Genomic DNA, 15,326 nt, shown 5'->3' on the forward strand with positions numbered 1-15,326 from the left:
TCGTGATGTATTATGACTCATTTCTTGTTTTTCTTGTTGAGTGATGGAATGGGTTATAAATAATAATAATAAACAAAAAATCAGACCTGAACTGAATGACTAAAGGCATCAGTATCGTATAGACATGCAGTGTACTGTATGCATGAATAAACACTCAGGTAGCAAAGAATTCTGGCCCAGATTTGGCATAATTTTGGCATAGCAGGCATTCATCCGGCACTGGCATGTGGGCCAATCATGGGCCAGATCTAAAATATAGTATTTGCCCTAGATGTTAGTAATTGATATGTGGGCCATGTAAGTTTGGCCTATTTTGACCCACTTTTAAAATAAATTTTATTATTTTCAAATAAAGAAAAAAAAATTCTACCAATCAGGTCGCTTTGAGAAAAAGCACGCCCATAGCATGCCTAAAGCGCAATGATTCATGGGTTATTGGTTATTAACATATAGGTTATTATCTTGGCAGAGACTTGGCCCAGATATGGTCCATGTTTGGTCCTTATCTGGAAGCCATGCAAAAGCTGATAGAGTGGGCCAGAGCTGGGCCAAAGATATTTTGCTATGTGAGCACCTTAAAAATTGCTCATCAACACTATCATTTTTCAGGGATAACACTGTTCCCTATTGTACAGACAAACAGAAAGTAGTATTGGTTTTGTGTGTAATTCACAGCTGCTCCTGATGTCCTGAAACCACTGCAGGTGGGATTTCATCCAAACAATGTAACAATGCCCACCGCTGCTCCATTGTAAAAGTGGAACAAGCCTTGTATTCAATGCTTGGAGTGACCAATGGAAAATCAGGAAGCAGATAAGCCTGTTTCCTTAAGGCTGTCTAAGTTAAGGATCTAATTAACTATGAGTTTATTTGGCCAGCTGACAGCTCTGTAAACTTGTTCTGTAAACCAAAGACTTAGTGTTAGTTCCCCCCAAAAAATGTAATTATGCCATTAGCAGAAAAGAAGATATTTTGAAAAATGTTGGAAACTAGTAACCCTTGACTTTCATAATGTTTATTTTTTACCCTACTATGAATTTTAGTGTTTACTGGTTTTAAACATTTTGTAAAAAACTGTTTGTGTTCAACTTTCATTCATTTATTTTCTTTTAGGCTTAGTCCCTTTATTAATCAAGGGTCGCCACAGCAGAATGAACTGCCAACGTGTCCAACATATGTTTTACGCAGTGGATGCCCTTCCAGCTGCAACCCATCCCTGGGAAACACCCATCCACTCTCATTCACTACGGACAATTTAGCTTACCCAATTCACCTATAGGGCATGTCTTTGGACTGTGGGGGAGCACCCGGAGGAAACCAAACATGTAAACGCCACACAGAAATGCCAACTGACCCAGCCGAGGCTCAAACCAGCGACCTTCTTGCTGTGACCCACTGAGCCACCCTTTGTGTTCAACAACAACCAAAAATAAATAAACTACTCAAACTGGTTTAGTCGTTCCAAACTCATACAACATCTGACGTTTGTCTTCTGAACTCAAATAATTTTTGAGATATGTCTATGAAATTTGTTGAAGTTTTTTGTCTCCGTATTAAAAGTCTGTTGCACTTCAAAATGGTAATAAATAAATCACAAAATACAGAAAACTGGTAATCATAAAATAAGGTCAAGAATCTTGGTGCTATTCTGGAGTCAGATATGAGTTTCAGTATTCATGTCAAAGCAATAAGTAAATCAGAATACTATCATCTCAAAAATATTGCAAGAATTAGATGCTTTGTTTCCAGTGAGGAAACTTGTTCATGGTTTTATCAGCAGCAGTTTGGATTACTGTAATGGACTCCTCACTGGCCTTCCCAAAAAGACAGTCAGACAGTTGTAGCTCATCCAGAACGCTACTGCCAGGATTCTGACCAGAACCAGGAAATCAGAGCACATCACATCTGTCCTCAGGTATTTACACTGGCTCCCAGTTACATTCAGAATAGATTTTAAAGTATTACTACTTGTCTATAAATCACTAAATGGCCTAGAACCTCAATACATTACAGATATGCTCACTGAATACAAACCTAACAGATCACTCAGATATTTAGAATCAAGTAAAATAGAAATTTCAAGAGTTCAGTCAAAGCAGGGTGAATCCGCCTTCAGCTACTGCACCGCCCGCTGCTGGAATCAGCTTCCAGAAATGATTAGATGTGCTCCAACATTAGGCACATTCAAATAAAGACTTAGAACACATCTGTTTAGCTGTGCCTTTACTGAATGAGCCCTGTGCTACATCCCACAGATCATACTATTATGTGTTTATTTTCTTTTTTATTCTTTTATAAACTGTTTTAACACATTTTAATCTGATTGATCTGTTTCAATTCTTATGATCATTTTAATTTTCTTGTTTTTTTTTTATTCTTGCTTATGTAAAGCACTTTGGATTACCATTGTGTATGAAATGTGCTATATAAATAAACTTGTCTTGCCTTGCCTAATCAACTGACATTTTTTACAATAAACCTTACAGTAAATTATTTTTTGGTAAACATTTCAGGGAATTGTTTCTAAAATAACGTTTCTAAACAAGTTTTTGTGTATGTGTGTGTTTTAAGAACATTAAAAATGTATACAATTACTAAATATAAAATTAACAATAACATTAATCTAATTAATAAACATCCTACAAAGAAAGGCAAGCTCACAAATGTTCAACAACAATGCACTGACTGACCATTCTTGTTATTTTTAAGCCTCTGTAATCCTTTTGTGAGTTTTCTTGACTTCTTGTTATGGCTATGCCTGTGAAGACATGCTTTTTAATCATTTCAGCTGGCAGGAAGTGCATGTGACTATTTTGCACCGCATACCCTGGCATATTTGCCTGACACTGCGGCCTTCAGACCCCCTGCCGAAAGGAGTTTGGCACTCGATCTTAAGTCCCAATGGAAAACAGGTTGACTGGCCACTCGAAGCCACCTCTCATCCAGAAAACACCCACACACAGCCCAGTCCCAGCACAGACGGCAGCTTCTTCTAAGGTACGTACAGTACAGTTCATACGAGTGCTTTAAACCCTGTTTGTATGAGTGTGAGGTTGAAGAGTGTGGAAAGGGAAATGCATCAGCTGTTTGAGCGACAACATCAGGATGCGGGAAGCGACCTGCAAAAAGTGGCAGCTCATTTTTATTGGTGCTATACTCTGTGCAAATCACCTAAGGGCAAATGGGCAGGCATTGTCCCTGCTGGGTTTCACAAATAGAATGACCTTTGTGTCTGTATTCAGTGAAAGTAACCTCCTAACAGCATGAGCATATAGTTGGCATCCATGACTTTTTGGGTTTTATCTAAAATGACAGACATCTGTTCAGGTGTCCTGGTACTGAGGGTAAAATAAATTGTAAACATGGCATGGTTTTTCATGCTATTTATATTTCGAGAGGAGCTGTAAATATGAAATTGACCCAGATTTTGATAAAACCCAAATAATTTTAATATACATATAAAACATTATGTGTAATATCAATTAAAGGACACAATGAGAAGGTACTAAACTACTGAAATGTATTTAATACGTTAATACATTAATGAAATGTTATTTATTATTATTATTTTTTTGGTAATGACAGCTTTAAGACCCCTCTTGTATGGAGAATGGAGTCACATTCATTGCTTAGGTGTAATTTTTTACCAGCAGACTTCAGAAAAGTCTACAAATCTTGATGGTTTTGTTGTTCTCCTCGGTCATCTTTGATCTCTAGTTCTTATTTTCTATTGGCTTCAGGTTAGGTCATTGGTTGGGCCATTTTAGCAGCTTTATCTTCTTTTCTGAAAGCAGTTGAGAGTTTCCTTGTTATGTTTGGAATCTTTATCTTGCTTAAATGTACACCCTGGTTTCATCTTCATCATCTGGTAATGTAGATATTGGGATTGATGCTCATTTACAGCGATGTTCAGGGTTGCTTTCTAAAAAACAGATATTTCAGCTGCTGTCTGGGCTCTCCATGCCTTTCTACACCTCCCTTCATGTGTTCCATACTTTTTCCCTTGTGTCATTTAGTTTAATTACAAATAAATATAATTTCTAATCTAATTTGTTTTGTTTTCCTTGTATGTATGGAATACTTTGGTTGTTGCTGACATCTGATGGAAATTTCGAGTCAACAGCACCTTTAGAAATATGTTTTCTGAGAAAAAATGGTGACGTGTTCAATGCTCATTTGACCCTCTGTAAATCTGATGCATGTGTGGGCATAATAAAGCACAGCTGGCAATGCCACGAGTCAGCTTTTGTGGGTGGTATGTTGAAGAAAAACAAAAGGAAACACTCCAGAACATGAGCATTCATTATTTTCCTTTTTTCCCACCCAGATTGGAGTTTGATATTGTACCAGGCAGTCTCTCTCGCTCGCCGTCTTTCTCTTTGTTTGGCAACTGAGGGGAACTAAAGAGGTCAGTCCTCACCAGCTGTTTGTTGACCTACACATCTTGTGAAGCACCTCTGAAACCTTGTATTGGCAAGAGATGACAGGCGAATTGTTCACGAGGGCCAGCTGTGATAGAGAAAACTATGCACTGGGCAAAGACTACAGGTTATGGTTGGCAACCCCACGAGCACAAAACTCATTAATCTTTCATAGACTGGAGTCCAACAGCGCAGATAACACCCTTTAATAAAACACCATTTCCATTAGCCAGCAAAACATACCTTTTGAGTGGAAAAAGCAGGGATTTTTTCCCCTTCTTCTTCTCAATGCATTGTTTTGATTTGACCCCTTCCATAACAAACTGTCCCACCTTGTAAATTACCCATCATTGCCTTTTTCCTGCTACAGATAAGTGCTTATCATTGTTGAGACGGCTCAGAATTTCTAAAATTACTGCTGTTGAATGTGCTGTACTCACGGCATAACAGGAAATTGAAGGCCTTGATGATACCGGAAGGCTGTCTCGTCTGAAAAGTTTTGAAATAGTTTGAAACGACCAACACATAACAACAAGGTGAGGTAATGAAGCAGATTCCACATTTGTTCATATTATTATCACCAATTTTAAAATGTTTTCTATGTATTTCAGTAGTTGCACTGTTTGCAATTGTATTTGGTAGCCTGTCTGTGCACTGCATTATGTATCAAGATATCTCAAACGGTAAAAACACAAGTAATGGGGTCTAAAACGTTGCAGTTTCGAGTGCTTTTAGACCGTGGTACTCAAAAAAGGTTGTTCTGGAAGGTGTTGTGAGGAAGAACACAAACAAAGTGGTGCAATACAAAATTAGGTAATGGTCTTGACAAAAACATGTGGTCCCAAGAGACATGCTTAATACCATTTGGAAACAGTAATGCTTTTTGGCTGACCAATTGTGAATTGATCACAAAAAAACCTGTTGATATCAAGTTGAAACAGTGCCATTTTATGACAGTTTTATATACATATATACTTTGCTCATTGGAAAAAAACCCTCTGCAAAATGATTTGTTTTTACTTCCAGCACATTTTGTGAGACTTCTGAAATGAAGACCCAATCCCAATTCTACTTGTTACCCCTACCCTTCCCCTTGGCCCTTGAAAAAGAGTGTGAAGGGGAAGAGCTTCAAACTTTACCCCTAAGAAATGGGACACCACTACAACACCTGCACACATCATCATATGTTATTGCGAGCTCTTACTTTATATGAGATTGACGATGGTGACTGCTGTAGTTATAACAGTTGCGTTATTTTTTGGGTTTTTATCTTCAGGAAATCACTGAAGGCAAGGATATTATGTTATCATGACGATATAATGTGGCAATAAGATCGTAACTGTACTGTGCATTTACACCATGGCTATATTCCCCCATGTAAACACAAAAAACAACATTAACATTATACCAGCCACTAGACTTTTCTGACAGGGTATTCGAGTATCATCGAGTGATGTGAAAGTATGTTGTAGGATTACAACACAAGTTATTGTTATGGATTATAGACCATTTTAGCGTTTTTTAAATAATTTTTTAAGCATAAAGGTCAAACATGAACACCGTTATAAATGTATTAAAGTGTGTTTGTTTGTTGTAAAAGTTCGTAACAATGACAAAAATACTGATTTGTGCATCTCTTTACTTCCGTGTGCAGCCATGCTGCTATTGTAGATGGTGAATTCTGGGAAGTTTTTGACCCCTTGGTCTTGAGTGTGGTCCTGAAAAATCTCAGTTTTAGGGGCTATCTAGCCTTTCCCTTCAAGCTAAAGAGAAATGGGACACCCCTACCCTTTCATATGAACACACAAAATGAGAAGTAGGGGTAAGGGCTAAGGGGTAGAATTGATTGGGCCAAAATGTCCAATAAGGCGTCACTCACCGCATTTTCAAGAGTTCACACTTAGCTGATAATCAATAAAGCGTATTTGGCATGCTGTCCCGGGAGAGAGCCCTGAGCTCTTAATATCCTTAAGCCCGGGGCTTCCTTCCGTTAGAAGGGTGAGAGGGGAGTTCAAGCTCAGGTAGGTCTCGAGGACTCCCCTGCCAGTTGCCGTGTGAGAAGTGTAAACTAGTGTTGTTTTCGGTGATAATTTGGTTTAGTTGATTGGCTATGGTTTATGTTTTTGGACGGTGGGAGAAAACCAGGGGAACCCCGGGGGAAACTCGCCCGAATACGGGGAGAATATGTAAACTCCGCACAGAAACACCAACCAGCCCGATAGGAGGTTGGACCAGCAGTGTTCTTGCTGTGAGGCAACAGTGCTAGCCACTGGGCCACCGTGTTGCCCTATTGGAAAAAGGGGGAGGAAGTAGGGGTGGAAGGGGGGGAAGCTTCAAGACGAAGATAACTGGAGTGAAAAACTCTGGTTATTTATAATGCTTCTGTAATTATCTGATGGGTCAGTTTACGGAGCTAATGAGGAGCCAGCCGTGTTGATCATAAGCACGTGATCCTCTCGAAATTAGTTTATAAATAAACCACACAAAGTATTAGTTCATCCAAAAATTATTCATTCATAATTTTTCCTTCGGCTTAGTCCCTTTATTTATCAGTGTTTGCCACAGCGGAATGAACTGCCAACTTATCCAGCACATGTTTTATGGAGCGGATGCCCTTTTAGCTGCAACCTAACAAGAAAGACCCATACACTCTTGCATTCACACACATACACTACAGCCAATTTAACTCATTCAATTCACCTACACCACATGTCTTTGGACTGTGGGGAAACCGGAGCTCCCGGGGGTAACCCCCGCCAACACAGGGAGAACATGCAAACTCCACACAGAAACGCCAACTGACCCAGCTGGGGCTTGAACCTGCGACCTTTTTGCTGTGAGGCGACAGTGCTAACCACTGAGCCACCATGCCACCCCACCCAAGATGGTGAATATGGTTGTGCATTTTAACATATGAACCATTAAAGTCGCATGGAATGTTTTGACAATGTTTTTGGTTAATTTTCTGGACTTTGAATGTTTCGGCATCATTGCTGTCCATTGGGGATGTGTGAGCTCTCAGATTTCATCCAAAATATCTTAATTTGTATTCCAAAGATGAACAAAAGAGGATTGGAATGAGATGAGGGTGAGTGATTAATAACATAGTTAAAATTTTGAGGTAATCTAATTCTTTAAAGCAGGTTAACTTTGATCAATGTTAATCTGGATAAAATGGATTATATTGGTCGTATTGACATACTTTTATGATCCTTAGTTATAGTTTTGGTTATAATTGTGTATTCATGTCATGCTGAAATGACCATCATGTTCAGTTCTTAGTATATCCATATGAAAAACTACCCTCAGATACAATTTAGTCTTTTAGTTGAGTCACAGAAAACAGAGCTGGTTATGCTAACTATGACATTGTGTACATATCAACCTCTCCAACAAATATTAGATAAAATATTTTAATAAAAGCACTGAAAATAAATATTAAATGAAATATAATATAAAAATAATTCTTAAATACATTTTAAATACTGTACATACAGTTAGTATAGTTAGGTTTTGGTTTCAAATACAGTACATTACGTTCTACCTTATCTGTACCATATCAGTCATTCAGTTGACTTGAACCCACCCTTCGCCTTTGCCATTTTTAGACATTGTGCTTGTTTGTAGACACAGAGCTTGTTAGGCTCAGTGCTTTGAGTATTTCCTGACCCTGAGCCTCTCTGAACTAATCACTACTCGAGAGGCTCCCAAATCTGGCAACAGATCGCAAAAGACAGTTCATCCCATTTCCCTGCCTATCTAAACAAAGGAAATGGCTCTCGAATGCACAGTAAACCACTAAAGGTCATTTACACATTGGTGCTCTGCTTCTCAAACATAATGTCTCGGTTTGTCATCAGCCTTGAGGTGTTTTTTAGGAAGATTGTTTTCGTTTGTTGCAGGCTTCATATTGCTAATGCAGTTTGAGTAGCTTGGAAGCATGTCTTCTGCCAAGGAAGGATCTTTTTTGTCCCAATCCAACCCTTCTGTAGGGTATCCACCATGTGCTACAGGAAGAAAGAGTTGGTTCCTTTCCTCGAATGAAGGTTGTTGAGCTTTAGATGGTGTTGTTCTAACACTATTATGAATCTCCACCTCTGCCTGATATCTCTTTTCAAGCCGACGTGTTATCGCCAATTGAAGCAGATGGAAAAGCTCCACAACGTTGAGGAGAATCGACACTACGGCGATGACTTGTGTGTATATGGTGAAGATGGTTTTTTCTGTGGGCCGTGAGATGAAACAATCAACCGTGTGAGGACAGGGAACCCTCTCACACTCGTACTTTGCCTCGATTACAAACCCATAAAGTATCCATAGACCCAGGATGAAACCAACTTCGATGAGAACTTTCACGATTATGCTTGCCGCGTAAGCGCACAACAGTTTCCCTTTGAGCTTTGGAGGTTCTGCCGCTTTGCGGTTCTTCACAGTTTCACTCCCATCTTCATCTTCCTCTTTTATTACTTCTAATATACAGGTGTTGGTTTTTCGATGTCTATGCCTTCTGCCATCTTCCTCCAGCTTTTCCTCTGGCCGCTTCTCATTTCTAGCCCTCAAGGCCACGTAGCCGAAGTAGAAAATGGTCGGAGTTGAGACGAAGATGACCTGAAGGACAAAGTAACGGAAGTGGGATATGGGGAAGGCCTTGTCATAGCAGACGGACTCACAGCCGGGCTGTTTGGTGTTGCAGACGAAGTCAGACTGCTCGTCGTCCCATGCAGATTCCACAGCCGTGCCAAGCACAAGCATGCGGAAGAGGAAGAGTACAGTCAGCCACACGCGTCCTACACCCGTCGAGTACTCCTGGCCTTCCTCTAGCAGGTGCTCCAGAAACCCCCAGTCAGCTCTGGACATCCTCTGCACAAGAATACAAGCTTGAATATGTGCATTATATACTGTATAGAGCTGTGTTTCCCAATCATGTTCCTAGAGGCACACTAAAAGTACATCTTTTGGATGTCTCCCTTATCTGACCTGTTAACTTGAAGTTTTGGAGTCTCTTCTAAATGTTCTGATGAGTTGATTCAGGTGTGTTTGATTAGGGAGAGGTTGAAAATGTGTACTGTTGGTGTGCCTTCAGGAACAGGGTTGGGAAACACTAGAGAAACACACTTTTTTTTTAAAAGGGATAATTTAACCAAAAACTGAAAATGCTGTCATCGTTTACTCAACCTTCACTTGTCATAAACCTGATTGAGTTTCTGTTTATGTTGAATACAGAATAATTATTTTGAAAAATGTTGGAAACCTGTAACCACTGACTTCCATGGCATTTGTTTTTCCTACTATGGAAGTAAATGGTTTCAGGTTTCTAATATCTTCTTTTAAGTACAATATATTAAAGGAAACTCTGTTTGGAACTACTTGAGGGTGAGTAAATGGTGAGTAAATCTCCATTTTTTAATTATCCTAATCGAGATCAGAAAAAAATGGAGTCACTCTTAAAGGGATGCTTCACAAAAAATGAAAAAAGTGATGTTAATTTACTCTAATTCAGAATACTTGCTACTTAGTTGATTAATAAAATGCAAGTCGACAGCTACCACTTTGACAGTGAAAAAAAAAAAAATTCATTCATTTTCCATCGGCTTAGTCTCTGATTTATCAGAGCTCGCCACAGCTGAATGAACTGCCAACTAGGGCTGTGCGTTTTCGGAAAAAATCTGATTGCGATTTTTTTTTTTTTTTTTTTACAAATTCGATTTAATTTGCGGTTTAATTTTGTAGTCAAGCTTCAGCTCAATAATATTGTAGCTTCTTACTGTTAAATGCAGTGAGTGTTAGTTTAAAAAAGGAACTGAAAAGATATTAACTTAACTATCATTTAAATTTGTTTTTAAATATTCAGAAAATTAATTTTTCTCTTAAGCAAACAGTAAACACAAATAAAATGACCTTACCTTTCTGTCCACAAGTTCAGCTCAAATTAGGGAAATAGTGTAGCTTATTATACAAACAAAAAATAATAATTATAAAATACAGAACACTCAGAAAACTTAAATGACTTATAAGAGGCAAATTGAAAAGTTCTGATTGGGCAGAACGAAAGTGTGCTCACTCAATTGGCCAGTAAGACTATCACACACATACGGTAGTCACACATTTGCTCTGGGTTGGGTAAATTAAATAATACATCGCTGCCTCTTGCAATTAGCTAATCGCAATGTTTCAAATTGGGATTGCGATTTGATTTCAATTAACTGCACAGCCCTACCGACAACTATTCCGGCATATGTTTTACGCAGCAGATGCAACCCAATACTGGGAAACACCCATACACGCTCATTCACATACACTACGGCCAATTCAGTTTATCCAATTCAGCATGTCTTTGGACTGTAAGGGAAACCGGAGCACCCAGAGGAAACCCATGTCAACATGGGGAGAACATGCAAACTCCACACAGAAATGCCACATAAATGACACAAGCTAGGACTTGAACCACTGTACCGGGCTTCAAAAAAGAAATAATAATCCTGATGATATACTGAGGTCTTATGAAGCAAAGTGACATGCACATGCAGAACCGTATATTAAAAGTTGTCTTGCACAGACCAAACATTTCACTTCATAAGACCTATGTATGCTTTTTTGCTTATTAAATTGTTGGTAGTCATTGTCTCACATTTTAAAAATCACATGTTCACAAAAATCACAGTTTGAACAATTCATTTCAGACCACCTCCAAGAATCATTAAGTATGAACAGATTAATGGAGAACAGACCGATTCTGTTTTAGACTCTTTTTCTTCCCCCTGCAGTAACAGAGTGCATCTGGTAACATACTTTTGCTGTTTGGTCATTTCTAATTTCGCATGGGCAATTTGTACATTTGGTGAGGTGAGACTATTTTATGATCGGCTGTAAAAGGAAAGGATTTCAAAAGCACTCCTTTCTTTCTTTCTTTCTTTCTTTCTTTGGGGAAAGTAACTTTTAAAAGTAATGCATTACAACATTGAGTTACTCCACAAAAGTAACTAGTTGTGTTACTTAGTTACTTTTTATGGTAAGTAATTCATTACGTTACTTACGTTAAACTTGCAGGGGTTTTTTTTTCTTCTTTTTTTCTTTTAAATAGACCATTTTTAGCAATGTAAACATAAACAATGGTCCCAAGGTATTTCCTGTTTTACATTTTTAATTCCCATTGCTCCCAAGAATCCAAAAAGAGCCACATCTTGATAAATAATGTTATGATAGCTGTTTCAACATAAAGTTATGATTGAATTACCTCTTGTTACAGTTATGAAATAGCTTGATAACAAGCAGGAAATGTTCATGGGCCAATAACATGACCACATTGAAATGGTCTGTAGAGGAGCTCTGCAATTAACAATACACTGTATGACCTTCAGTTACCTTGAAAACATTATCTATAGAATTATCTAAATAGAATTATCTATAGAATTAGCTAAACTAAAAAGTAACTCGCATTACATTTTTAAAAAAAGTAATTCAAATGTTATTACTTAATTTTTTTAAATGCGTTACTTTATGCGTCACTTAGTAAAGTAATATTACTATTTAACTTGTAATGCATTACCCCAATAATGTTTATGATTATATACAGTTAAGGTCAAAATTATTAGCCCTCCTGTGATTTTTCTTTTTCAAATATTTCCCAAATGATGTTTTTCAGAGCAAGGGAATTTTGAATTAGAATTTTTAGTTTTAGTTTTATTTGTTTTATTTTGGCTGGAAGTTTTTAATAAAAAAAAAAAAACATTTAAAGGTCAATATTATTAGGCCCTTTAAGCAATATTTTCTTTTCTCGATTGTCTACAGAGCAAACCGTCACTATACAATGATTTGCCCAATTACCCTACCTAGCCTATTTAACCTAATTAACCTAGTCTTAACCTTAAGTCTTTAAATTGCACTTTAAGCTCAATACTAGTATCTTGAAAAATAGTAAAATATTATGTACAGTCAAAATTTTCATCAAAGATAAAATAATTTTTTTGTCTCCGTTAAACAGAAATTGGGGAAACAAAATATACAGGGGGCTAATAATTCTGACTTCAACTGTATATACAGCTGTAATCAAAAGGAGGTTTTCATATGCCTTTGACGAACTTTGTTTTGCCCAAACAACCATTTCTGACAAACATCTTTATAAGAACCCTTTTCTATAATTCAGAACCTTTGTTTGGAATTCTTTATGGGGGCATATGTTCAAATAAAGAACCTTTGTTGTTTGTTATATGTATAGATAACCTTTGTTACCTTTGTTATATGAGAATTACTTAATTTTTTAAATCCATCACATGCTCTCAAAAATAAAGGTACAAGAGCTGTCACTGTCACTTTTCAAAAGGTACATATTTGTAGCTGAAGGGTCCATATTGGTACCTCAAAGGTACATTTTAGGTGCATTTGGGTACTTTGAGGTCAGGGGAAGATTTAAACAATAAGCAAGGTAAGCGGCCGCTTAGGGCCCCAGGACATCTGAGGGCCCCCAATCAATATATAGAAGTGTAAATGCTAAATAAATAAAAATTAAATAAAAGTAGAAAGAGTACATTTCAGGACTTGGGCCCCAGAGCTGAATTTGCTTAGGGCCCCAAATCCCTACATCTGCCCCAGTGACAGCTCCTGCACCTCTATTTCTGAGAATGCAATGCAGTTCAGAAATCAAAATATAGATAAACCACCTCTATAAAATCATAATGGAACATTCCTTCAAGTTAACACAGCACATTGGGCATATCTTAACTGGCTTTTCTTATTGCGTAGTGTTTGTTTTACACTGTACTGTAGCTTCACCAGTAATAGACCCTCTAGTCCAAATGACCCTCAAAACAATGAGTATAAAGCATGGATGAACGACCTTGGCCTCTGCAGTGAGAGTTAGTTATCATGGACAGAGAGTTTAATAATGCGTAATCAAGCGTACACTTCTAACGAGAAAGCCTGTCTCTTTTCACAGAAAGCCCATTGGGACTCTGGCCACTGAATTCCCTCTTGAAATGATCCGCATTTGCGTAAACATCCCAGCAGTGCTGTTTGATAGCAAACTTCTCTTATCTGTTTGCTTATTTATTAATTTTGGCTGTAGGCCAGGTTTGTTTGCATTCGCTTAAATGCACAGCAGGCAGATCTCTTCTAAACTTCTGAAATTGCTCTAAAATAGTACTTTTCTGTCTTGGCTAAAGGGCGGTTTCTTAAATAGATTTTGCTTTTTTTAATGTTAAGCCCAAGGAACTATCTGAAGCTGTTATGTCAGTTCTGTAATAAAGAAATACGAAGTCTCTAAAAGTTTAGTGCGTATGTATATTTAATGCTGCCAGAAATGTGGTTGTCAAAATTTATCTTTATCAAACAGCACTAAACTGTTTTCATGAATGCCTTTTAAAAATTAGGTTTCTTTCTTTAAATTTCTTTCTTTCTTTCTTTCTTTCTTTCTTTCTTTCTTTCTTTCTTTCTTTCTTTCTTTCTTTCTTTCTTTCTTTCTTCTTTCTTTCTTTCTTTCTTTCTTTCTTTCTTTCTTCTTTCTTTCTTTCTTTGCATGTGAGATCTATACAAAATATGTCTACTTTTCTTAATCATAGTTAAAATCACTTTCCAAAACCAACAATTTACAGTCATATTCAATAAAAAGTAAAGAGAAACAGGATTTTGATGACTGCGTATGTGGGTCAAGGACGAATCATCCCATTTTGGTGTTTGTTTGAAATTAAACTTACAAAAATAATTTTAGAAATGTTTTAAACACAAGTAGATCGTCTCCTTTAATGTTTCAAATAACACATGTGAAAATAAAATGTAAAAAATATAATTCTAATAATCTTCCATTATCAGTCTGTGAAAAAAAGACATGTAAAACTGAAGCAGAATACTTAATCTGACTGACACTCAAATCTTGAAAGGAATAAGTGATTATACAAAATTATTTTAGATTTGCTGACAAATGGGTAAACCTATAAAAGAAGGCGACTTCAAAAATAAAATAAGTCAAAAATAAAATGATTCAATGTTTGGGAGATGAAGAATCTTAATTGTTCCAAATATGGCTGGCAAGGTTTTTGGTATATGAACTATAGTTAAACTAAACTAACTTCTTGATGAGTGTTTTTTTTTAAGATCATGGTAAAAATTGCTCTTCAAAATAATAACAACAACAATAATCAAACAGAATTCTAATTCTTATGTATGAAAAAAACAAAGAAACAAAAGTTAAAGCCAAGAGAAACAAAGTTTTATTGGTTTAAAGCCCCTTTCTGATACAACCACATCAACTATTAAATAATGTAATACCGTGTTAAGATATTGCATCACAGACTAAAATTAAGTAAGTTCTCTAATTATTTTGTGGTATGGTAAACTGAACTCAATAACACAGTTTATGAAATATAAGTGGTCTTACCTGTCAACCCTGTTTTATGTTTATCTTCTTTTATTATCCGTGTGAGGAGCTTCTGTCGCTGAGAGTTTTACAAGCACTTGTGGTCGAAACACAGCCGCTTTAACAGAAAAAAATGAAACAAGTGAGGGAAAGGAAACTTTCCCATGCCTTATAGTGGCCCTCCCACAGGAACTCAGTGCAGGAAAAGGAATGGATGAATTCAAAAATAGACTTTCTGTGCTGAGCCTTTCAAAGGCCAATTTCGTCATGGAGAATTACAGTGTTTAAACATGCAGTGAGGCCTGTTTGGAACTTAAATTATGTATTTTTCTACTTTTATGATTTACAATTGGAGTGCTAGTGCAAAGTTTTGATAAATGTGCTAAACTATTTAACCCTATGTTTCAGAGCTGAATGTATCGCATTTTCTTATTGTCATGTCGTATGATCATTCAGATATCATGCTGGTTTGAATAAACATTAATTATAAATTACATTTTAATATATATTTGCAAAGAAATCAGTCATTTTAAAATTAAATTGTATTTCTATATTGT

The 15,326-nt window shown here is 36.9% G+C and overlaps 1 protein-coding gene across 1 annotated transcript; it reads right to left on the bottom strand.

The window, feature by feature from the left end:
• Positions 1-7,820: 7,820 nt before the first annotated feature.
• gja4 (gap junction protein alpha 4) lies at positions 7,821-14,944 on the bottom strand. Its single transcript, XM_056480393.1, has 2 exons — positions 14,791-14,944; positions 7,821-9,281 (listed from the first exon to the last, which is right to left on the bottom strand). The coding sequence occupies exon 2, from the start codon at positions 9,276-9,278 to the stop codon at positions 8,253-8,255; it is 1,026 nt and encodes a 341-aa protein (XP_056336368.1). The 5' UTR covers positions 9,279-9,281; positions 14,791-14,944; the 3' UTR covers positions 7,821-8,252.
• Between the last annotated feature and the right edge of the window lie 382 nt (positions 14,945-15,326).

Source organism: Danio aesculapii, chromosome 19 (assembly GCF_903798145.1).
Source record: "Danio aesculapii chromosome 19, fDanAes4.1, whole genome shotgun sequence".
Lineage (NCBI taxonomy): Eukaryota > Metazoa > Chordata > Actinopteri > Cypriniformes > Danionidae > Danio > Danio aesculapii.

Coding starts and splice junctions, on each gene's coding strand:
- gja4 (XM_056480393.1), bottom strand. CDS start 9,278: ATGTCCAGAGCTGACTGGGGGTTTCTGGAGCACCTGCTAGAGGAAGGC.